This window comes from Megalobrama amblycephala, linkage group LG22 (genome assembly GCF_018812025.1).
Source record: "Megalobrama amblycephala isolate DHTTF-2021 linkage group LG22, ASM1881202v1, whole genome shotgun sequence".
NCBI classification, from domain to species: domain Eukaryota; kingdom Metazoa; phylum Chordata; class Actinopteri; order Cypriniformes; family Xenocyprididae; genus Megalobrama; species Megalobrama amblycephala.
In genome coordinates this window covers 21,244,621-21,271,616 of record NC_063065.1, presented here as the reverse complement: position 1 = coordinate 21,271,616, position 26,996 = coordinate 21,244,621, and the positions used below count along the sequence as shown (strand labels likewise).

The 26,996-nt window shown below is 36.6% G+C and overlaps 1 protein-coding gene across 4 annotated transcripts in view; it reads right to left on the bottom strand.

The window, feature by feature from the left end:
• Positions 1 to 26,996, bottom strand: part of ncoa2 (nuclear receptor coactivator 2) — a 128,910-nt gene that overhangs the window by 42,936 nt on the left and 58,978 nt on the right. For all 4 annotated transcript variants that reach the window (XM_048174183.1, XM_048174184.1, XM_048174182.1 and 1 more), the window contains exons 5-9: positions 18,426 to 18,529; positions 10,732 to 10,909; positions 8,197 to 8,379; positions 2,762 to 2,863; positions 1,590 to 1,730 (exon numbers count right to left, since the gene is read on the bottom strand). In XM_048174183.1, the coding sequence (XP_048030140.1) occupies positions 1,590 to 1,730; positions 2,762 to 2,863; positions 8,197 to 8,379; positions 10,732 to 10,909; positions 18,426 to 18,529 (708 nt within the window). The remainder of the gene's footprint in view (positions 1 to 1,589; positions 1,731 to 2,761; positions 2,864 to 8,196; positions 8,380 to 10,731; positions 10,910 to 18,425; positions 18,530 to 26,996) is intronic.

Sequence of the window (26,996 nt, the reverse complement as noted above, 5' to 3'; positions counted from 1 at the left end):
TCATTAATTACTCAAATTAAGATATTTTTGATCAAATTCGATGGCTCAGTGAGGCCTCAATAGAGTGCCCCAGGGATGACGCGTTTTTGTAGGCCAACCCGGAAGTTAGCGTCGCGCGGGTTCCCTCGACTGAAAGCGTATGCATTTTTCCCATAGACTTTTGGAAAATCGCAGAAAATAAGCTCTGTGTTTAACAAAGGGTTATGACACTTACACGTTTTGTCTATCAAGATAATCTTTACAAGTTAACACAACATTTATAGATTTTGAAGCCTAAATAAAGTCGTCAGATATAAAAGTCTAACAGTAGGCTATAAACGGACTACAGCACACCATGGTCGCGGATCAACGTCATCACCACCAAGCGTCCTCAAACTTTATTTAGAAAACAACTCTATTTAAAAACATGCTCACTGATTATGATCTGCGCTGTGTATGAATACTTATCCACTTTTTCATGAGAAATGCTGTCCAAATGTCCCGTTTTTAATGATGACGTCTAAAGTCCCCGCCAAAGGAAGTAGTCCCTTTTAGCAATTTGTTAGCAACCGCCGATTTGAAGACGCAGTAAAAGTTTAAAAAATCACAAGTGGGTTATAACTGGTGTGTTTTATGTCATAGATCAAAACGTGAAAGTATTTAGAGGCTTTGTTTACCACAGACCTTATTTCAGGCGATTTAGCAAAAACCCATTCAAAAAACCCATAGACTTTATGGCGTTGGAACCGGAAGTCCTAAAATGCTAACTCGCTTCCGGGTTTTGCCTACAAAAAAGCGTCATCCCTGGGGCACTCTATTGACAGCAAGATAATTAAAACTTTCAGATGCCCAGAAAGCTAGAATACCTTTTGTGCGCCAAAAACACAAAATAACAACTTTATTCAACAATATCTAGTGATGGGCAAATTCAAAACACTGCTTCATGAAGCTTCAAAGCTTTACGAATCTTTTGTTTCGATTCAGTGGTTCGGAGTGTGTATCAAACTGCCAAAGTCACGCCCCCCCAGCGGTGAACCACTAAAATTTCAAAACACTCATGACGTAACGAAGCCTCGTTTACTGAAATCACGTGACTTTGGCAGTTTCATACACGCTCCGAACCACTGATTCAAAACAAAAGATTCGTAAAACATCGCCGCTTCATAACATTAAGGTTGAACCACTGTAGTCACATGAACTGTTTTAAATTTGTCTTTAGTACATTTCTAGGCATCTGAAAGTGTTAATTATCTTGCTGTCAATGCAGGTCTCACTGAGCCATCAGATCCGAAGATGATCGTAGGTCTTATGGGTGTGGAACGACATGAGGGTGAGTAATTAATGACAGAATTTTCATTTTTGGGTGAACTAACCCTTTAAGTTATTTGATTTTCAAATGGTTGGTGTGGTTCATGGTTTATAAAACTTTAACAAAGACTTTTTTAAAATCCCTATGGGAAAAATGAATAGAAAAAAATACTTCTGGAACCAACGCAGCTGAAAGTGGGCTGGCACTAAAGCACTCTATCCTACTTTCACACATGAAAGCCAATATGACAACATTTCTTACCACGACATAGTGTTAAGTCAGTTAATTAAGTGACCAGTACCTTCTTGCTGATGCCGCTTGGCAAATGACATATCTCCATCGTTCTGGAGGTGAAATCGCTGAATGCATCTTCGCACCAAGTCTTCCCAGCCAGGCTTCATAGACGCTCGTAACAGACTGGTGTCCAGTGAGGTGATCTTACCTACAAACACACAGTACAACAAAATGCAATGTAGTTTGGTGTTGTCTGTTCAAAATGTTAAAGCTTAGAATTTCTTAAAGAATGTTTAAGCACAGCTAAGACAGATCTGCAAAGCAAACTTTAAATGTATGTAATGAGAGTATGTTAAGTGGTTCGAGCTGAATAAACTGCAGATGTTTAACACTTAGTGTTATGGATTTAGAATAAACCCCTAAGCAGCATGCTTGGGGAATATCAAATATTGAATTCATTTTTTAAGAACTGAGACCAAAAAAAAACCAACAAAAAAAAAAAACACATGACAATGTATGACAGACATATCTCAGCTTTGTAATCACTCTGAATTACAATAAATAGCAAACTGGGAGTTTCCATTAACTAGCCACATCAGAATGTGACAACAGGTGTGGTTGGTGTGTCAGTAAAAACTCTTCCCATTGTGTGATCTCACTGTCCAGATGCATATAGTATGTTTAGCATACTCAAATTCAGAACTCTCTTGCATTGTGGTACGCCATATTTTATATATATATATATATATATATATATATATATATATATATATATATATATATATATATATATATATATATATATATATATATATATGCATGCATGTATAAATAAATAATAATACGATTAATAATGTTTATATAAAATTAATTTGTATAATGCAAATACAAATAAAACATGCACACACACACATAGATACATACAACTGGGGAGCAAGACTCATTCTCATATAAATAACTCAAAAATAATATAATAAATATATAATATAATATAAATTTAATTTCTTTGGTCACATCTAAATCCACGTTTAAAAAAAAAGCATGAGAAAACCTTTCAAAGGTTTAGAATGTAAAACTCGGCGCCAATTCAGATTGATGTTATTAAACAGTCTCTCCAGGTTAAAGTCAGTATCTGTTGTTTTAAGCGAGGGGTTGTGCATTGAGATGAGCGCTGACTGTGATGTGAACACCCTTTGAAAAGTGTAAGCGGGGAGAGAAGGGAGGCGTTGGCATGGTTACCTTGGAGGTCTTGGCGGGTGGTGAAGCTTTCGTGCGTGGGGAGCATGGGTCTCTCTTTCATGGGAACTCTCCGTGCGACGCAGATCAGACACGACTGGAAATCTATGGTCAAAGAGAGAGAGAAAATGATCAGATCAGTGATAACAGATTATTTAACCATTTTAAGGGTGTTAATGAATGATGAGGCATTCGTTCTGTGTGTTTGTGTGTGTCGAGGGGGCGGTGCAGAGTTGAGCGTGGGGTGATATGATGGAATGTGACCTTTCATTTGTGTGTCATTGTGGAGGCTGACCCTGCTGTGCTGCTCCCATGGAGACTAAGTTAGAAAAGTCATCCCTCATCCACCCACAACAAGATCATAAGACAATCATAATGTCTGCAACAGCATTATGTCTGACACATCAGACACATGCATGATCAGGCATAATAAACAAGAATACTGTGAGTAACAGGATCTATTATACACACTGCCACTCAAAAGTTTGCAATCAGTATTTATATTTTAATAAAAAAAAAAAAATTCAGCAAATACAATGATAACATTTATAATGTTACAAAAGATTTCCATTTCTATTTGTTCTTTTGAACTTTCTATTAATTAAAAAATCCTGTAAAAAATTGTCACAGTTTCCACAAAAATATTAAGCAGCACTGTTTTCAACATTGATAATAATAAATGTTTCTTGAGCACCAAATAAGCCTATTTGAATGATTTCTGAAGGATATAGACAACAGTTATCTTAAATTGTAATAATATCTCACAATATTACTGTTTTAACTGCATTTTTGCTCAAATAAATGCAGCTTTGATGAACATGAGGCAATTTTTATATTTGAAATACATGATTTTTAACTACATAACCATATTAGCAACTATCAGTAAAGATAAGGAGACCTATAATGCCTCTTTTACAAGATGTAATATCAGTCTCTGGTGTCCACAGAATGTGTCTGTGAAGTTTCAGCTCAAAATACCCCACAGATATATGGCAACCATTTCTGGATCATCTTAACCAGTTAAATGCTAGCTCTGGTCAGTAATGTAAGACATAATATGCTGTCTGCTCTGCCTTCTACTGAATGCTTGTTTGTTTGTGCTTTACTACTGGAATTGCATATGCGCCCTGGTTCTCAGTCTTTTTATTTATTTATTTATTTTCCTTTTTTCTTATTTATTATTATTTATTTATTTTTCTTCTTTTTTAAATATTATTATTAATGGTTGATGATATTAATAATTATTAATAATTTTTTATATTGTTGTTTTTATTGTTGATATTATCACTCATTGATTTGTATATATTTTCTAAAGGTCTTTTTTGTTTTCTTTTGCCTTTTGTAAAATGTAAAATTCTAATAAAAATACTATTTAAAAAAAAAAAAAAAAAATACCCCACAGATCATTTATTATAGCTTGTCAAATGTGCCCCGAATTGGGTGTGAGCAAAAACACACCATTTTTGTGTGTGTCCCTTTAAATGCAAATGAGCTGCTGCTCCCGGCCGCTTTCCAAAAGAGGGCGGAGCTTTAACAGCTCACGCTTCAGTTGCTCAACAACAACAAAGCTGGAGAATCTCACGCAGCCAAAATGAGGATTGTCAGTAACGGTGTTCAGCCTTACATTGTTCAAACCGGAGTCGGACACTGAGGAAGAGACTCAGGAAGAAGTTACAACTTTTAGAATGCAACTGGACGTTTCTGAGCGGTTAGTGGATAAATTTATGTAGTTGCTGTGAAGCTGATTCAACTCATCGACTAGCATGTGCCGTCATGTTAATCAGAGTTAAAATGACCCTGAAATGACGGCATGGCAACAACACCCAACTACAACAACTCTTCCTCTTCTCTAAAGCAGTCCAACATGGCCTCGCCCCCTTTGTTGTGTGTTCCCGGGGTCAGGGTTTATGTAAATTTTAAGATTATTGATGTCACTAACCCAGGAAGAAGCTTGTTGTAGACCCTACCAGCCATTTGTTGTAGTCCATAAACAGCGAAATCTTTACAAGAAAATTTGTCCCTTTGCATTGAGTGTCGTAACTTTGCAGATGTTGTTTATGCTCAAACAGCAACATTACACACTAACTTAAGTTAAAAAAGTGAAATCATAATCAACCACCCCTTTAATCTTTCAAACCATTAGTACTTGCTTCATTTCAAGAAGGACATCACTGAAAGTTACAACTGAAAGTGAGTCAGATGTAGATTCAGTAACCGCTCTGACTGATTTAGTTAGTTCATTCAGTGAAGGACTAGCCAGATTGACATATATATATATATAAAAAAATGCAACTCCTGTCCTGTGTTTACGAGTCTTTTTGAATGATTCATTAAAAACAGCTCATTATTGTGTCAACTTGCTTGTGAATCACACTGCAGATCATGCAATCCCTCTGAATTGAACCAATGAACTTTGTGTTGGTAGCAACATGTTCTATTTTTTGAGCTACAGGTCATGTTGTTTACATCAGAGCTGATGTGAACAGGCCTTTTTATGTGCAAACACACGGCTGTTGTCGAGCCCCTTGGGTGGTCTTACTCTAAATTGCATGAAGACCCAGCTTCACCGTCTCTGTAATAAACTCTCTCAGATATCCCTCTCCTCATACACATTCCTCCTCCAGCCGTCTTTCTCTGTCTCCTGCGCCAGGTTGAGCTGGCGGCTGAAAGAGCAGCTGGCACACAGCTAACACTGACGGGCCATAAAGAGAGACGCTTCTTCACTCAACACACCAACAGTACCCAGCAAAAATTAAACATTTTGTGTGTGTGAGAGAGATCTCTCGTTGCCTCACACTTGCTGTTACACACACACACACACTCAACCCCAGCCAGGGCCAAAACCAAAGCCAACACAATCCAGTGGAGAAGTGGGTCTCAAATGCACCCTGAACTCTGGGTGACTCCGAGAGGTGGAAGAGGAGGAAAGAAAAGAGTAAATTAATCACAGACTGAAACATTTCTCTGGGCGGGACGCAAATGCACGTTCCACGATCACTGCTGTCACCTTTTTGCCTTATTTTTCAGTAATTGGATAACTCATTTCTCTCATATTTCAGGAACGACTGTCAACACCGAGTGTTGCTTCTACATTAGCAGTGCGACTGACTCTGAAAACTCTTATACAGTTTACTCCTTAACTGTCTGGTGCTCTTAAGTCATTTTTGATAAAAAAAATTACACTTTATTTTTTTTTAGAATTTTTTACTTCATCGGGAATGGTATGACACTTGGTAAAGGTTTTGGAACTTGCTATATGATTTAAAAAAAAAAAAAACTAAACAAAAATCAATGGACATGATTCAAAAAGGTTAAATGGTCTTGAAAAAAAGTCACACTTGTGCTCCCCGCAGTCAAAAATGACTGCATTGGAAATGAATGGGAGATGAATTTCATCTAGTGAAAACTTTTGGTGCTGCGGCCAAACAAAATCTTACTGAAAGCTCAATTTTTGAGATATCAAGCTCAAATTTGGAACACAACTTTGATATTCTTGCAGTTTTAGAGTAAAATATGTTTTTGGAAACATATATTTCATATAAAAATTGAAAATACTATTTTTGTGCATTTTTCATAACAATAAATGTAAAATTCTGTAACTTTTAAGTTAACTTTAAAAAAAAAAAAAAAAAAAAAAAAAAAAAAAAAGTCACTGCAGCAATAATTTGCCAAATGTCATCTTTGAAAAGAGATCAAATTAAGTATGTGCTCTAAAGCATTCAAAATTTATGACAGTTTAAGTTGGAAATTTATTTTTCAGGTCTATGCTCAAAAAGTGAATAAATGGATTATAACTACAGCGTAAATAAAATTTAGTACAATAAAATCCCCTAAAAATACAAAATATTATATAACAAAATATAATCGAACTAAAATATGGTACATTCTTTTCACTGAAATATATTTAAAAAAAAATTAAAATATAAAAAAGCACCAGGGGGTTAAGATTTGTGGTGTACAATCAAAAATTACATTTTAAAGTTTGGCAATATTTTATGATACTGAATTGATATCCTAATCCCAACAATAAATTTGTTTAGCTAGATTTTTCAGATGGGAAAAAACACCATTCCTAGTAAGTTAGACCAACACACATTCAAATTACTTCTATATGATCACCACAATTGACTGCAAATTCAGAATAAGGTAAGTATAAGTCCATAAAGGACCTTTACCTGTACAGTGTGGTAAACTGCATATGATGATTATGAAAATGTGATGGTTTTTTTTTTTTGTTCAACACTCGTTGCATAAAGCAACAAAGTGACAAAATATATATTAAATTATTTTAAAAATAAAAAAAAGGTCACCAAACTCTTATAGAAAAATACTGTGACAATACAATGGTACAGTGATCATATCAAATGATATATAACATGGTACACTACATTTCAATAGCTTGAGGTAAGCAAGACTTTTTATTTTAGAGAAATAATAAAAGAAAATGTCTCTGTTTCCATAAAAATATTAAGCAGCACAACTGTTTTCTACATTGATTTTAATAACAAGAAATGTAAAACACCAAATCAGCATATTAGAATGATTTCTGAAGGATCATGTGACACTGAAGAGTAGAGCTGTCAAACGATTAATCGCAATTAATCGCATACAAAATAAAAGTTTGAGTTTGCATAATACATGTGTGAGTAATGTGTGTAAATAATATGTATATATAAATACACACAAATTAATGTATATATTTAAGAGAAATATGCTATTTATGTACAAAAAAAATTATTTATATATAATATAAATTATATAAAAATATAAATAAATACATATACTTGTAAATATTTCTCAAATATGAACATGGATGTGTTTGTATTTATATATACATAATAATTACACACAGTACACCCACATATATTATGCAAACTCAAACTTTTATTTTGTATGCGATTAATCGTGATTAATCGTTTGACAGCCCTACTGAAGAGTGGAGAAATGATGCTGAAAAACCAGCTTTGCTATCACAGGAATAAATTACATTTGAAAATATATTCAAATAGAAAAGGTATTTTAAATTGCAATAATATTACTGTTTTGCTGTATTTTTGATCAAATAAATGCAGCCTTCATGAGCATAAAAAAACACTTTAAAAAAAACAAAAATCTTACCGACCCTAAACTTTTGAATGGTAGTGTATGTTAAATTACCACTGCCCTTGATGGTAACGAGATCACTCGACGACAGCACCTAATGACAACTGTCGATAAAGACAACAATTCTCATCCACTGGAAACAAAAAATTAATTGAACAAACTGTAGGTTAAAATCTGCTTGTTTGTGGGCCAGTTGACAAATGAATGCTCAGCTCAATTAAAGGGGAGTAGCCACTTTGCTTGGCTGAAGCTTCCTGCTACGCTTTGAAGCATTAAATCTAGAGTTTCAGTACTGTTCATGTGGCTTAAGTGTGTTTTAAGAAACCGTGGCTCACCCTCTCCCTCCTCCTTGATGGACTTTGGTTCAGACACAGCAAAACACTGCATAGTCTCATATTTCTGCTGTGCCTCGTGATCCTGCGTCTCTTCGGCCTCGCTGTGAGGGTTCACGAGCATGCGGCAGTTGAAGGTGTGGCTGTTCCGTCGAGGATTCTCGCTGGACCACGGCACTCCGTTCACTGTGGGAGGGAAGTAAATAGACATCACTCACTGTCACTCATTTGAACCAGCATTCCCTAACTTTTCCTTACTGAATAAAGGGGTGTTCACACTGACAGTGATTTACAGCAGCAAGGGACTGGAAGTCATTAATTTTCAATAAGAGTTGGCGATGTGAAGCAACATGAGAGACAGAGACTGTTGGCGATGAAACAAAGTTTAAAGTTTACATCTAAAACGTGCACTAATTCAATGACTACCAATCTTGTGATCTGCCTGTAACTTCAAGATAAACAGAAAATTCCGAAGTATAGTGACTTGGCACCGCCCCCCACCGTCGTTTAGATTTTTTTTTTAAATCACTAATAAAAATAATTTAGTTCAGAGAACAGACATTTCAATCAAAAACTGAATGTGTCTGCTCAATGCAGCGTGAGATGAATGAGAGTCACAGCACAGATCAGCAGCCATATTTCATTTATCACGAGAGTGAGGAGCTGACTTACAAGACTATGGCAGAAGATTTGGTTTCAAATCGAAATGTAAAAGCCAGTTTTGTTTTGTTTTTGTGTTTTTCATTAAGAATAATAATGAACCCACCATTCGAGCAACTGCCAACCCCAAATTGGAGCTAATTTGAAAGTGAAAGTAAAATGCACACGGCCGCAGGAATTAGGAATTAATTGAAAATGAGCGCTCTGCTCCACACCGTTATGAATCACATGTGCAGTTGACTTTCGCTTTTGAATTAGTGCTTTAAAAGCGGGGTGCAAAAGAGGGAAAAACTCCAACGGGACTAACTACGGGTGAATTTGCCGTAGTTGATAATATGTGACAGATTAGATAAATCCCTGATGCAAGGGCAGGCAGGCAGAGACTGATACCCCCTTTCCACCAGCACGAACCAGGTGCTAGTTCAGAGCTAGTGCTGGTGCCAGTTCAGAGTTGGTTCAACTGACAAGCTTTCTAAGAACCGGTTTGCCTTTCCACGGGTTAGAGAGCCAGCACAGAGCCAGGGCTTACGTCACTGTATACATCTCATATTTCACAGCAAAGCTAGCGCTGCAGCGCCAAACACAAACACACCAAGCTTGTTCGAGATGCATCGGCTTCCCGCAGAGCGATCGGCGCATGACATCAAATGATCCAAAAGCACAAGGAGTCGTATGCTCTACAAATGCTCCTGTGGACCCGCGGCACTCCGATGTCAACAGCTGAATCGGTCCACAATGCATCTTGAACAAGCCTTCCATCAACGCGGATGTTTCACTACTGTTGATGCTCATGGCTTTGCGAACCTATATCAGCATCCAAACCCGGCTCGCCGTAATTTTTATATAGACGGAGATTACAATCGAACTACTATTAGCTACTATTAGCTCGATTAGCTGTTATTTCAAAAATGGTGGTCACAAGTTTCTTGTTGGTCACGGTAACCCCGCCCCCAGCCCCTGACGCAAGCGGTTCTTACTTCTAGCCCATCAACGTTTTGGTGCTACTTACGAACCACTTTTCCTGGTTCGGAGCTGGTGCTTTGTGTGTCGAAAGACAAAGAACTGATTTGAAACTAGGCTCTGGCTCCGAACCAGCACTCAAACTGCCTTGGTGGAAAAGGGGTATGAGTGTGTGACCATGCACTTGCACAAATGTGACCACGTCAAATTTTAACACGCACATTCTCAAAAAATGGTCGCATATGCAACCATTTTGGTCACATTCTGAAGCCCTGCCCCTGCAAGCCCATATTCATCACTTCTGGCAAATATGTGTCAAAAATTTGAGGCAAAATCATGTAAATTTGGCGGGATGGATGGAAACATGGATGGAAAGCTACCAAAGCTATTTTTTTTATATCATCAGCCATTTACATTAAATGTATTCAAGCAACAGTTAACTTGAGTTATAATGACAGCCTCAAGAAATTATCAAAAGTGCAAAATGCTGAGTAGAACAACAAAACCACAATCGTTCAGAACATATTTAATGTTTAAAGCTAGGCAATACAGAGTAGGATTAGAATTTCAGGGTGAGAACCATAACCAACGAGTGTTTTCTGGCTGAATACAAAATTTGAACAAATAACAACATGGTTTCTATGAGTCTTTCCTCTCTTTCACCTCTGCAGGTGACCTTCCCCTATACCGCCACTGGGGGAGGAGGAGATTTTGATATTCCTTTCTGTAAATCCAAGTTCTTAATGCACAATCTGATTAATATAATCGCAGGATGGAAAGTATAACTGCTCCAGTAATGCAACACTTGAGTGTTGAGGAATAAGCGTTTCCTGAAAAGTAGACTTGCTAGAAGCGCAAAAGAAATTAAAATAGCAAAATGGGAAGGAAATAATGAATGGAAAACAGAAAGAGTCTTACCATGTGACTTGGGCAGGAGATTTTTGATGAATTCTGTATGGTCTCCTACATGCAGGATGCTGTACACACTGGTGTTCATCAGCTCTTCCTGATTATACCGCAGGTACTGTGTCACGTTCTCTGACACAAACACAATGTTCCCCTCCATGTTCACAACGAAGAAGAAACCGTCTAAGGCCTGGAGGAGAAAAACACAAAGCTGTTGCAGTGCCATTATATGACGAGCACAAGCAGACATACAGACTAAAGCACGTGCCCATCTGAAAGCTTAACCATTCAATTGGGAAGATACGATAACCAGCAGAAACAAAACTAAAAGCCATCCAGAAAAGGCAGGAGTCCTTGTAGACACTCCACACAACAGATCAGGTGAAGTCAAGGCGATTACGACATGAGTCTGAATTCATGGCCTTAAGATTGATCGAGTGGTTTGAACAACAACAGGCTGAACATAATGATCCGACAATGTTTTCGCTTCTCAATTCAGGTAAACCATAATGAAGTAATTAGCTGCAGGAAAACAAGAAGATCTCATCAGTTGCAGTTAGGAGGTGATTTTAACGGGCTTCCTCTCAGAGCGATACTGTCAGGCAGACGGGGGAAGTGGAGCAACTGTTTTTCCTCATTTTAAATGCAGATTACAGGCTATGGCTCTATTAGACTGCATACTTGTGCATACTTACATCCTGATGGGTGCAGTGAAGGGATACATTATATATTGATATTAGAGTTTTTTATGCAGTGGTATTGTGAATACTGGATATACACCATCATTCAAAAGATGGTAATCATTCAAAAATTTTTATAAGTCTCAAATGGCGCTTTTGCACTGCGTGGTACTACTCGTCTTGGCTTGGCGCGGCACGGCTCGCTTTACGGTTTGCTTTTCCACTGCAGTTAGTACCACTTCAAAGTGGGTGGGATTATAGACCGATCGTTATAGATGCACCGCCTCTACTACTGTGGAACCGCTTCTTGTCTACCAACGAGTCTGCACCTCGTCTACTGACCATGATACAGCCATTTCTTTTTTCCAAGTTGCCTGCGACAGTCGTTTAAAGCAAGTTGTTTCTGTTTGCCAAGCTTTCGATTAAATTTCATATTCGAAATCACCAATGAAATCTGACAACAACTGTCTCATAAATTTTGTTTACAAACGCTCGAATCTTGACAAAAAATTTTATTTTTCAGGCTGGATCAAGCTAATGCGCATGCGCAGTCCGGTCTCGTGTCTCATTTCGGAGGCGCGCGTCTGACTGTTTCTATAGGAACCGGAGCTTCTAACGGCCGCTGCAGTGATGCAATGTCGATTTACCAGTCAGCGACTGGCTCATATTTAGAAGGCGGGACTTATTTCGCCATATTGCGCGTTGCACTTTCTCCCATTCAAAACAATACGAGTGACACCTCTTGTGTTATTATATAGTCTATGGTATGGCTCGCTTGGATCTTCCACCAAGGGGGTACTATTTAAGCGAGCCGAACCATTCCATACCGAGCCGTACCATGCAGTGGAAAAGTGCCATTATACTCACCAAGGCTGCATTTATTTGATAAAAACAAACAAACAAACAAACAAAAAAAAAAAAACCACAGTAAAAATAGTAATGAAATATTATTACAATTTTAAAACAAAAAGTGATTTATTCCTGTGATGTTAAAGCTGAATTTTCAGCATCATTATTCTAGTCTTCAGTGTCACATGATCATTCAGAAATTATAATATGCTGATTTGGTGCTCAAAAAGATTTTATTATTATTATTATTATGATTATTATTATTATTATTATGATTATCATCAATGTTGAAAACAGTTGTGCTGCTTAATATTTCAGATCAAAAGAACAGAATTTATTTGAAATAGAAATTTTAAGTCTTTACTGTCATTTTTGATCAATTTAATGCATCCTTACTGAAAAAAAAATATTTAATGTTCACTTAAAGTTAATCTAATTTGTTAAATGTAATCTTTAGCAAATCTAAATATGCATTTTCATACTATACATTTTATTTATACATATGCTGTCATGCTTAAATTCACCTGTAGCATTTAAAACAAAGTTTTTACCATTTTATTTTTTGTTTATTTTGACAAAAAAAATAAAGAATAATAATATCAGGTATTTATTGGTTATCAGCCATTAGACAAAATAGTTATACTTTATTTTAAAATGTCTTTGTTACACTGTAATTATACATACATTTAAGTACTGAGTAATATTAAGTAACTACATGTGCTTACTATAGGTTTAGAATTAGGGTTTGGTTTAGTTGCATGTAATTATGCATAATTCATAGTTATTACAATAGTAACTACATGTAACATATGCAACAATGACACTGTAAAATAAAAGTGTTACCGACAAAATTAATTATCACCTTATAGATATCGGGAAATCTCTAGCAAAAGTCGAGTTTATAAAATGAATTATCTTAATTTATGTAATAATTCATTAAAAATAAATAATAAACTAAATTATTATATAAATTGAATTATATAAAAAGGGATTAGAAATACTTCTAATCTCTAATCTTCAGTTGCATATGTTTAGCTACTCAGAAGTAGCATCCTTGAGATTTTAATGCGTTTGTCTGTGCGAAAGATGAACCTTCTTGCCTGCTTGTGTAGGCAAAAAAGAGCTCTCCCGAATCTAAGCGCTTCATAGCGTGTGACAGAAATGATATTGACGAGTCTTAATTGAAAGAACACAGCCTTAAGTCAAGCATTACCTATCAAGATGGTGTCAATTAGGCCTCTGAATGCAGTCGGGCCCCTGAGGGCCTATAGCGATCGCTATAAAAGCTGCTGTTTGTTTTAGAATGTGGAGCAGCAGCTCGGAAATCATTCTTTAATCTGCGGCGAAGCGTAATAAGCTCTAAATCTTTTTATCAGCAAAACAAACACATCGTCTCTTCCTAACGCAGAGAATTATTTCACAAACACTTGGCCGTGAAAAAAAAAAAAACACTCTCAAGAGAAGTAAAGAACAAACGTACATACTCCAGAGAGCAGATAAAGCGAGGGACGGAAAAGGAGAGAGAGGGACTGATCGAAAAAAAAAGCCCACAAGTCCCTGTTTGTGCACTGCTCTAGATGTGGCCATCTGGTGGGCACATTCAGCAAACATCGCAGAGTAAACACGGAAGAATGCCAAATCCACCTTTATTTAGCCAAACTTATGCAACTCTGTAAAATGTGCTGATGGACGTGTATTGCGACATGAATGGAGCTGGGTGGGCCCGTCCTCACTGTCCCGCTGTGGGAGGTTGCATAACTTCCTATACAAAAGGAGAGACCGGGTCCAAGCTCGTCGTGAGGTGCGGACACCGAAAACGGACACGCAGCCAGTGGCACGCCGAGCTTGGCCACAAATCCCCACACACTGCTTCGAAGAACACAAAGCTGCTTTAGCAGATCCTATGGCTGCTCACACTTCAGCTTCCACCACCAAACAATGGGGTTTTTCACTGGGGCAGGGGGCCGTGCAGCACCGCGAAAGCTTCGCACAAGGCCTGTTTGTGTGCACGAGTGTGTGCGAGGTGTTTCGGTGAGTGTGTGTGCCCGGGCGACACTGGAGGGGCTGTTATGGGTGTCGGGTGGAAAAGGGCAGTCGGCTGAGTTTCCCCCTCTCTGGCCCTTTGTCACAAGTGGTTTTTAATTAGGTGCATTATAGCGTGTGGGTGTGAATTGTCCCTTCCTTCGGCCGTTTCAAACAGATGGAAGATCAAGCGCACAGGCACGCAGGCTATATTTGGCATCCGCTTCGTGTTGATTCGGTGACGGAGGACCTCGGAGGCTATAAATACCCCAAAGAGGAGAGGGTGTGAGAGGAAGATGGAGCGGCTGGATGGGTGGATTCATTCAGAGCTGGGCGTCCTGCCTGCTCAGCCGACCAACGAAAGTTGTTCGTTTGCACTAGAGAGAGTTGAACTGTTATTTAAAATAAAAATTTATTTTTATCACTCTTTTCTCACCCTCAACTCATCAGCCAACAGAATTGGAAAAATAGTGACTGCATTGCAATGCCTTTGGTCAGACAAAGAGACAGTTCAGTTCCCCAAACTCACACCATTGGTTGAGTCAACACTTGTGCACTATGAATGAAAAACTGCTATCATGGCCAAACAGAGCATATCTGATGTTTGATGTAGAGTTGTGTGAAATGAGATTTTAAAGGATTAGTTGACTTGTACTGATAATTTACTCACTCCCATGTCATCCAAGATGTTTATGTCTTTCTTTCTTCAGTCGAAAAGAAATTAAGGTTTTTGAGGAAAACATTTCAGACTTTTTCTCCATATAATAGACTTCAGTGGGGATCACTGGGTGGAAGGTCCAAATTGCAGTTTCAATGCAGCTTCAAAGCACTTTACGTGATCCCAGGCGAAGAATAAGGGTCTTATCTAGCGAAACGATTGGTCATTTTCTAAAAAAAACAAAATGCTCATCTTGCAAGGCTCACGCATTAAGTAATCATATTGGAAAGGTCACGCTTAACGTAGGCAGAAGTACCGCGGTAGGGTGAAAAAAGTCATTTTATCCTCCAACTTCAAAATTGCCCGACATCATTGCTTTCCCTTTTTTTGTAAAGGCCATTTGACTTAGTCTTTGCACGTTCACTTTGTAATAATTAGATCACGCGTGACCTTTCCAACGTGACTACATCATGCGTAGTGAGCAGTGCAAGACAAGCATTTGTGGTTAAAAAGTATATAATTTTTTTATTTTTTATTTATTTATTTTTTTTAGAAAATGATAGATCGTTTCGCTAGACAAAAGACCCTTATTCCTCGGCTGGAATCGTGTAGAGCCCTTTGAAGCTGCACTGAAACTGTAATTTTGACCTTCAACCTGTTGGTCCCCATTGAAGTCCAATATATGGAGAAAAATCCTGGAAATGTTTTCCTTAAAAACCTTAATTTCTTTTCGACTGAAGAAAGACAGACATAAACATCTTGGATGACATGAGTGAGTAAATTATCAGTACATTTTAATTCTAAAGTGAACTAAACCTTTAATGTGGGCAGGGCTATCCACACTCAGGGTTCCCACTCTTTTTCAGCGATCATTTTCCAGGACTTTTTCAATTTTACAACAATGGGAATAAAAGACTGGGATTACGCCCTAAAGTAATATATTGCTCTCTAAGTCTTTAAAAGGTTTATTGCCATGACTTAACTATAAAATCAGTTTTTAATATGAGCTCTTAATCATACATTATGACTATGGAAGATTGTTTCCGTAAAAAAAAAAAAAAAAAAAAAAAAAAAAAAAAGTAATTGCACTTTTACTTTTTATCTCGCAATTCTGACTTTTTTTTTCCCCTCGCAATTGCGAGTTTACATAATTGTGATTTGATATTCGCAATTGCAAGATATAAAGTCAGAATTGCGTGATAGAAACTCGCAATTCTGACTTTTTCTTGCAATTGGAAGTTTATCTCTCACAATTCTAAGAAAAGTAGTAAGAATCGCAAGATATAAACTGTCAAATGCCAGAAAAAAGTAATAATTGCGAAAAAAAAGATCAGAATAGAGTGATATAAACTCGCAATTCTGATTTTTTTTCCTCACAATTGTGAGCTCAAAGGTGCTAAAGAGGATGTTTTGTTTTATACATTTTTGCAATATTACTTGAAACTGTCTTTACTAACTGATAAAAGACTATTTATTAGGTGCACTGAAAGGAATAATATTAATATACATCATCTGTGCACGAGGTAGGGCCTTAAAAACATCAGCCAATCGTTTACGCGATCATCGCGTAAACGATTGGCCCTCTGGCTTGTCAATCACTGCCATGACGTTCCTTGTGAGAGACGAGCGCGGCTGCGCGCTCCAGTAACTTTCCACACTCCACAGGCGCCGCATGCAATGTTTTTGTCAGGAGACAGGAATAACAACTGCAGATTATGAGTTACCTGCGGTGAGTCCGACATAATGAATCCACTAACACGACACAGCGAATGCCGGTGGTAAACACTCGTGTTCCAATACTCGTGCACGAGTTTTGGGAGGCGTTCCCTGGAAATTCTTGCGCTCATTTCAAAAACTCAGTAACAGTCTTTGGTTTCTAAGTCGACGAAAAGATCCTCTTTAGCACCTTTAAATCACAATTATGTAAACTCGCAATTGTAAGAAAAATATTTAGACTTTTTTTTATTTATTATTCAGTGGCGGAAACAAGATTCCATAGTTTATTGTCATTACTTAACTACTGATGCACACTTCTATTTTTTTGGCAGTAAGTTTTGGAAGATCGTTATCTTTGCAAGGTGGACTTTTCAGGGTAAGAGATGGACTAAAAATAAACTCTAACACCTTACAGCTAGATTCCGATAAATAAAAAAGATAAATTCTTCAAACAGTGGTACAAGAGGATATGGTGCTGGTCCTTCAAGAGTCACTCTCAATCTATCTGTCTATAAAGCCTATAAAAAATCTGTCTTGTATTTTACTACAATTCAGTATGTGATTCTTAAACGGAGGGCATTTTTTAGGATTCTTTACCTAATCTAAGTCTCTGAGATCCCGACACCTCGCACTTCTGGAGACTCCAGGTAGGTTGAAGTTCTGGAAAATGGTGGCGCTGAAGACTAAAGGGTTTCTGATGGTTTCACACTTAATTCTTCACTGAGCAATTTTGCTGTCCAATGGTCATGCCTTAACTGAAATTTCTAGTATTGCATTAACATTGCATCCTTCTTGTGGGGATTTAATAATTTTTGACCTTTCAGTCTGAGATAAATCTCTTTTTGGCTCATTTTATCATCTTTTAGCTCTTTGGTCACTAAAGAAAAGCCAAAGAACTTTTTAAAAAATCATTTTCCAGGACATTTTACATTTTCTCTAATTTTCCATGTGTTTTCCAGGACTGGAAAATTTGTCATCAATTGGTTTTCCAGGTTTTCCAGGATAAGTGGGAACCCTGACACTGCAGAATTAGAAACAATATTCCACTGTTTGAACATTTCTTCAGATTCATACCATTGTTATCGTTAACTAAGACTACAAATAATGCTATTGTAAATTGTTTCTTTGTAAATTAAATATAGCAGAAATAATATACACATTTTAGAGGGTGTTTATACGACACTAAAAACGGAATTTTTTTTTATGCGTTTTGGCCGTTCATTTACACAACAACTGCGTTTTGGGGGCCTGAAAATGCAAACTTTGAAAAGGGGTTTCAAAGTGCACGTTTTTGAAAATGATACCATTATAGCCTCCTTGTAAACTACAAAAATGCAAATTTGTGAAATCAGTGACGTCATGCGCATGCATATTACGAGTTCAGTCTATTGCCGCATAGTTTCTCTTTAGTGACATTGCCAGCTACTGGTGCAAAGTTAAAATATTAATAAATACTACTATAATAGCATATAAATGATACTAAAATAACACTGCTTCATAGAGACACATCATTATGCTTGAGCATGTTTTTCATGCCAAAAAATGTGCTTCTCAACTGTCAGCTCATGAGGTCTTTATTCAGCAAAAGGATGGAGGAATTTGGAGATTTAAACATCAAATGGCTGCCAAATTTTAACACAACATTCTTTTTTTATAACGCATACAAAAAGGCATTCACTATGACTCTGTCACCCATACACGGTTGCAGCTTGGCTCTTCCTCATGCAAGTCTGCCTGCATGTTCTGTGTAACCTAGTAAACACACAGCACAACCGACCCACCTCCAGCATCATTGGTCCAAGGGCATCTTTGTCAATAACACTTTGGCCTGTCGACGACACATCAGCCTTCTGCACTTCATCCTCATTGGCTGCAGCAGCTTTTTCTGCAGGAAAGAAAGATGCAGATGAAGAGAGAGAATAAACGAAATATGAATGCATTACAGAACATCAACATCACAGTCCACTATAATTTTGCTATTTTATGTTAAAAATAGGGCTGCAGATTTAACACGTTAATTTAATTATAATAACACGTTAAAATTATTAACGCAGCAGCACCACCTCTACGTAGGTCATCTGACATTGCATACAGTTGATGATGACGAACATGATGCAGGACAGCAACTCACTGCATGATGGAGACAATAGAATGCAGTTATATGCCCCTAAAATTTAAGATATTGGGGCAAAAATGCCCCTGTATGAGTTTGTGTCTCATATTTATATCATATCATATAATATAGTTAAGCAATAGCACACAAGCAACAAGTGCAATATCACACAAGTGCTGTTTTTTTTCAAACAGCACAAAAGCAAATGTGATACTGATTTTATACAAGAGTTCAATAAATAAGAAGTTAATATTGTGTTATATTTTAGACACAATGTCTGTTTTTGTCAATGAAAACATAAGCCACAGCAGAACGACACAGTGGTGTTTCTAAATGAATTTGCATTTTAAACGAATCGGGTGGCTCATTCAATGGCTCATTCATAAAGAGAGTCATTTACTTCATTCCTGAATAATTCAGCCATTTGAACGAATCGAATGAATGGATGACTCCATGACTTACTGATTTAGATATTTTCCGCTACCTACTGGCAGTTTTAGTTTCTTATTTAGAGTATTATTTCATAAAAAATAATTACATATTACATATTATTAAAAATCAATTGAAGTTATAGTTCACCCAAAAACGAAAATTCTGTCTTCATTTACTCAACCTCATGGCCATTGTAGCCTAAAAGTTTGTGTAATAAATTCTATGTTAAATCAAATACATTTTTTCTTTCCAAGGCTACTTTTTGTAAATGTCTATTTGATGCTTTTCTCATTTAACACAATAATGACTTTATCTTTTGGGGGTAATTTTTAGCCAAAATTTTTAGCCTAATTACACATTGTGTAATTAATTATATAAATAAATTTAATAGCTTGAGAGCCCTAGTTAGTTGAATAGGATGTACACAATTATTATCATGTGATCATATATCACATGATAATATATAAAAAAGAGATAATGTATAGCTGCCTGTGATTGAGATGCACATGAGAAAAGATACAAAAACATTTTTTTAAGCTGTTTTTTGCATGTCATAATATATGTTCTACTTTGCAAATTTGATGTCAAAGCAAGTGATATGAAATATGATTCATGTTGATGAATTACCAATGTATAAAACCAATTAATTATTTGGCTAAAGATTTGTCATGAATTATTAAATGAAGTATTTTTCCCAAAATGACAGCTGCGGGGTAAAGTGTGCCAGAAGCTACAGGGTAAGCTGTGCCAGTGCTTCAAACCACAGTGATGAGTTTTGCCTCTAAATGCAGGAAATACTATTACATTGGTCTCAATGGGAAACACTAAAGCAAGAAAATGGGAAAAAATTCTTCCCAGAATTTCTTAAAAAAAGATGTGAATAATGTGCAGTAAAATTAGGCTTGGAATGACATAGAACATTGTTAAAGTGTTTTTCCTTTCATGTTGATCTTTTTATTTGAAAATGAACAGCATATTGTTTCAATGATTCAACTAACCCCTTGCCAATGCCATATTTCTATCACCTTTAGTTATAGTTACATTATTCTAATTACTGTTGATAGCAGACATCCTGAAATACAATTAGGTGCATTAGTTTTACCTCAGTCTCCTTTCTCCTTGAATAGAGGACAAGTTAAGCATAAATTGGCACTGCTTACTCTGTCTCCCCTACTAAGTGAATACGGTAATTTTGTCCGAAACTCAGTCCTCGGTTGGAAACATCAACATTTCCATATAAGAACCTAAAACCCTTCATTAGATCCTGCAGAGTTTAAGTGTTTTATTTTCAAATTACATTAAAGACACTTCATGTGCTCTTGCTAGCTTGAGCATATTAACATTTCTTGAAAGGGCAGTTCTCTCTCCCCCCTGCTCACTAAAGAGTTTAATTTTATATTGCACACACGCACCTTTTTAAACCCCTTTCTCTCCCTTTCATACTGCCGTGCGCTTGTTGAGACATGTTGTTATGGCACGCATTTGGACCTTAGCAACGCATGTCAGGCTAAATGGGTACATGTGAAGCCTCACATAACAGCCATGCAGCCAGGACACGAATGGAACCGTCAATACACTCATGCGCGGGCACAGACACAAACAAACCATTATATAAAGAATGGAGAACATCATTCTTCCCAACAAAATGACATGATTTGTAAACAACGCCGGCTGCAAAACAAAGCACTCAAGATGAAGCTAAATCTAGAAGGAAAATTAGTGAATCTCAGAAAGAACATGTCTGGGACATATTTCACCACAAATAATAATAAAAAAAATAATACATTTGAATTTTTGCCAGGGATGCAGGGATTTTGGCCGTTAATGATAACTGGTAATTATTTATATTTGAAAGCAGATAACTGATATATTGGCTGCTAAATCTAAATTAAAATTATTATACAATTTTTGAGAGCCTGATTACAAAAACAAAAGTTTCACTATTAAAAGCCATGCACTGTAAACACTATCGCTCAAAATACTTTATTAGTTTGAATAGGACAAACTTAAATAAGTTCAGTCAAATTAACTTTTATGAGTATTTAGAAGTTCACAGCACTGACATACTTCCGGTAAACTGAACTGTTTCATTGTTGAGTTGTATGAACTAATTTCTTTTAATTTAGACAAACTTAAGTTTAACTGAAACTGGGCTGGGATTTCCATTCCCCAGCATGCCTTGCCCATGGTACTCGAAAGGGAGAGTAAATGCTAAAATGTTATATAATGTTTTTTTTTTTTTTTTTTTTTATACTGGTATCGGTGCGTCCCTAAAAAAAAACATTATATGACATTTTAACAGTTATAACATCCTCGCTTTACAGCATTTTTACACAAGTGTCGTACTGTATCTTTGCAGGCAGGTTTCTTCAAGCATCTTAGAGACATGGCCACAGTTCTCCTGGATTTAGTTTGTCTCGGTTTCATCTGTTTCTTCATGTAATCACAGACGGATTCGATGATGGTGAGATCAGATCACCGTGTGGAGCACCGGCTGTTGTCAGACTCCTTGTGTATTCAAAAATCTCACTGGATTATTACAATTAATGGCAAAATGAATGTTTGGAAATGTGAACGGATATTTCCTATTGACACACTACAGCAAAAGATATAAATAACTGGCTTAAAACCTTTTTTGGGGGGTGAAAATACTGACGTGCCTAAGACTTTTGCACAGTACTGTATATTGTGAAATAAAATTTCTCATATCATGGTCATATTGCCTACTCGTCCCGTATTCCACATGAGAAATCTGGTCGCCCTAGATTGTGTTTACATTGGTTCACAGTGTTATATTATAAACATTTGTTCTGTAATATTTGTTTAGCACTTTTTGAAAGGCAGGTTAAAAAAGACTTGATTTTTTTTTTTTTTTTATGACTTTTGAAATTATACCCTTTGAAGGTTATTGGACATTGTGAAATTTGTGCTTAAAGTTTGTGACAAGCACATAAAAATTATTACTTTTTTCATTGGAGTAATAATAAAGAAGCGGTCCTACATTCATTAGTCTCACTGTGTTGTATTTGGAAAACTGCCACAAAAAAAAAAAAAAGAAAAAGAAAAAAATTAATTAATAAATGTATCGGTATCGGTGAGTACCAGAAAAAAAATATCGGTACTCGTACTCGGTCCTTAAAAAAATGGTATCAGTGCACAACTATTTTTTTTTTTTTTTTGTGCAAGATTAATGTTTAGCAACTAACTGAAATAAAATAAGTTGAAGTAATAAAATTACTAAAACTGAAATAAAAATAAAGCTAAACAGAAATATTAAAAAAAAATGAATACAACTTCAACTAAAATTAAAATAAAAACTGAAAATAGAATTACAATATTAAAAGGTCCCGTTCTTCGTGATCCCATGTTTCAAACTTTAGTTAGTGTGTAATGTTGTTGTTAGAGTATAAATAAAATCTGTAAAATTTTAAAGCTCAAAGTTCAATGCCAAGCGAGATATTTTATTTAACAGAAGTCGCCTACATCGAACGGCCAGTTTGGACTACATCCCTCTACTTCCTTCTTTAATGACGTCACTAAAACAGTTTTTTGACTAACCTCCGCCCACAGGAATACACAAAAGTTGCGTTTGTAGAGTATGTTTGTCGCCATGTCGTCTAAACGCTGTTATTTTCATCCCGCAGTCCAATCACCGGGTCTGATTCCAGTTCAAATTGATAGGGTAAAATTAAAGACATGTTTACAATAACACTGAGCGCATGCATCTCCACGTTATGGTAAGAGGCGTGACCTTTCCGGGCAAGATGCGCTAAACTGCCGTCGAATCACAACACAGGAACCGCTGGCACAATCAGAACTCGTTACGTATTTCTGAAGGAGGGACTTCATAGAACAAGGAAGTCATCAGCCCGTTTTTATGACAGTGGAAACAGCGGTATACAGATAAGTAAATTATGTGAAAAATACTGTGTTTTTTTACACGCGAAACATGAACACATGTTATATTGCACACTATAAACACAATCAAAGCTTAAAAAAAAACACGAAAAACGGGACCTTTAATAAATACTATAATAACATAAAAACAATCCTAAAATAACACTAACAATTCCTGCCATCAGTGAAACATCCTCAATCCCACAATTCCCTAGACCAATCTAACTTTCTGTCTGTACTCATCCATTAAAGGGAGTAGTCCTCGGGATCATCAGTGAACGCATTGGGCTCGCAGAGGACACGATAGAGAGGCAAACTGTGCTGGCATGATGGGTAGCCATATGGCAAAGAGAGAGGGCCATCCATCAGCCTCCCCCTCAGACCGTTCTGGGATGCTCCACACGCTGCTCTTCCCGTATATGTGCATGTGTGTCTGTGAGATACGCATGCGTACACTCCTGATGATGAGTGGATGTGAGCGTGTTGCGTGTCAGCAGGTCTTTGTGGTGCCCAGCAGGGACTGGTAAACCAGCACAGCTGCACCAGAGGTCCGGTGATAACTCATTCCCTCTCTCATTTCAAACACAGCTGCAAAACGGTTTCCTTTCTGTCAGCCAATCCCCATCAAACAGGAAAAAAGGCAGTTTTATCTCCAGAAAAGCTGTGAATCAGGTCAGACCCTCACTTCAGCAGCAGATGGAGTTTCTTGAAGCCTTTAGGATCTGACCTATCAGTCACAATTCAAAGCCCCGCCCATGACTCTGCTCTCGACCAATCAGTGCACATACTGATCATGGATACTAGGTCATGATGACTCTCCATGGGAGGATTCCATATCACGTCATCTATTGGGTGTTGTTCAGCCTCTAAATTTATAAGCGCTGATTCACTAATGAACAAATTAAACTGGTATAATTAAGAATGATCTAGTTTTGAAACTCAAGTTTTGGGTTTTAAATGTCTAGCAGATGACTTATAAAATAAAAACACCCTTTTCAGGTAAATTTCCATCAAATTGTGTTTACTGTACAAACAGGAAGAAAACTGTACACTGACACAATTTATTAGCCTTGCTTGTTAGCATAGCTAGCTTAATAGTAGGACTGCAAGATTAATCGCGATTTCGGTTTAATTTCGATTTGGCTGCTATTTTTTCGAATTTTAATTATATAAATATGTACAAAGCGTGTTAGTGAAGAGCGGCTTTGTAATCAGAATGGCAAAGCAACACGCGTCAAACATACAAACTTTCCAAACATGAGAAGCGTTCATGAACCTCTTATCCAACAAAAGATGACTTTTAATGTGTTTTTACTCCAAATTCACTTCATAATGTCAGTCGAGTGTTTGAAATAGCATTTTGATTCGCATTGCATTATATACTTTATTATTATGGAAATACCCGAGAAGGCATATATTGTCATAGTCATGTATTGTCATAGTCGTGTGTTTATTATATTCATGTTTAATCAATCAAAGCGTTTCTATCTTCTTATTCAGTTACAGCGAAAGTATGGTGTCCATAGGGGATTTCCTGGAACGGCGTTCGTTATATTACTTCTGCGAGGCATATTTGAAGTATCTGCTCAAGAGCGCCCTCTGCCGTCCAGTATGAAAAATATGTGTTTAGCACCAAGTAATGCCTATTTTAAATAAAAATAGGAAAAATAATACTTCTCTCTAAAAAACTTTGAGGGAAACATAGTCAATGATTTCTCCAGTGTACAGAAGTATACAGGAGTTGCTTTTTTCCCCACAGTGGATGCATAAGAGGCATATTTCATATTAAATACATGGACTTCATTTTTGATTTTGCATACCTCCTGACAAAAATAAAGAAATTATTGTCACAGATTTTTATCATAATAACATAATATTTTATAATAAATCCTTAGACCTTTCTAATTATTTATAGTCATGGGCTGCTTGCATGTTAACAGGTAAGCCTGCAGTTTCCTGTAAAATAAAAATATTATTATAATTTTCTAATTATTGTAGTTATATTTATCTTTAGTCTATTTTTTATTTTTAATAATGAAAGTTATTACAATATTAATATTTTTTATTTGATTTAATATTTTTATTTAACAACAATAATAATAATAATAATAATAATAATAATAATAATAATAATAATAATAATAATGATAATAATTATTATTGTTAGTCAGAATAATATATTAGCACAACATTTTGGGCCAAAATGTACAGCCCTACAAACAATCAAAAACTTGGTATTGCTTACATATTTTTTCCATGTTTTAAAAATCACATTGTAAATCGCATGATTTTTCTCCAAATCGTGCAGCCCTACTTAATAGCATATTATAACTGAGCATACTGAGAAAAGGTTTTCTAATATTTTGACCTGTAAGCAAATGTAAGCAACCACCCATAACACCCATAGCAATGCACAAAAAACTACTCAGAACACTGTAACAACCACATAGCAACACCCTGGCAACCAATTACAACACCTTCAATTTTTGCATAGGCAACACATTCACAACATTTTCTTCTGTGGAACAGATTTTAGCCAACTGACAGTTTAGTGACTATTTACTTTCACTGTATGGAGGAAAAGAAGAGAGAAAAAAAAAATCCATGAAAGCAAATAGTGACTGAAGGTGCATTCACATTTACCATTGTTTAGCTAATTTTTGTGATCGGAATCAATTTCAAAAGGAATTTATGCAATTAGGAATTCTGTGTGAGAGCGAAATAGTTCTCCATGCAGATTTTGCAACGGTTGCAACATGACAAGAGACAATTTTTGCCCACAAAATTTTGCTAATGTGACCACAGCTTGAGGCTGTCAGTTTCTGTGCAGTTTGTGTAAGAAAGAAAGTCATGCAGGTTTGGGTGTGAGGAAATGATTTTTATTTTCTGGTGAGCTATCCATTTAAATGTTAGTGTTGATCATTATCAGTTTCACAAGCACTAAAACAACAATTCATAAAATTCCCTTTGTGTAACTTAAATTAGTCATATCATATATATATTTCACCCAGCACATACTAAAATCCCTACACTACCTCTAAATGAAAGTAAAACATCTCTTCAAAGAGACATTTGTTGTTATGGGCTTGAATAAAACGTGAAGAATGTAGAATCGTGAGCCTTTAAAACTGTATTTTCAGCAGAAAGCTGCTTCTGCTTTAAAGTGCTTCCTGTGAGTGTCAATGATGTTGTGCTTCCTTTACAAGGAAAGCTGACTGCTGTGCTCTACACTTGAGGCCTTGTTTACAGGCAAAACAGACCCATTTGTGTCTTTGGAGGCAGTTTGAGACTGTACAAACAGTGTTAGTGCAGTGTGTGATGCTGTGCCCGTGCGGCATTGAGCGTAGCGGAGGAGAGGAGAGGTGAAGGAGGGGTAAAAGACAACACAGCAGACGCCGACCATTGCTCAGCATTACATAACCTAGAGCTCAGTACGTCACAAACAATCTCCATCACAGCCCAGTCAGAATCAATGCAGATACACACGTCAAAATAGCACCTACGCTGTGACCAAAATCAAATACTTCCCTACTGTATATTAGGCCTATGCGCTATGCCAACAGAGTAGTATGCTAAAATACAAAAAAATAAAAAAAATAAAAAACATAGGTGAAAAGCACCCGGATGATCTAGTACTACTGCAGAGATTCTGAAGTGCGCATTTGATTGACACTTAATCCCATTAGGCCACAGATGAGTAAGTCACATGACAGTGACAACATGGCTGATGTAGTACATCCAAATGTCATTCATACTGCACACATTCATACTATATAGAACTTACTTTTTTTTAATAGTCATGAAGTAAGTTTCAAACAAATGCAGTACCCACTATACAGCATGTCATTTTGGATGCAGCACGAGTCTCGTCGGTTGAAAACAACAGATGTTAATTTGGACAAAAACACAC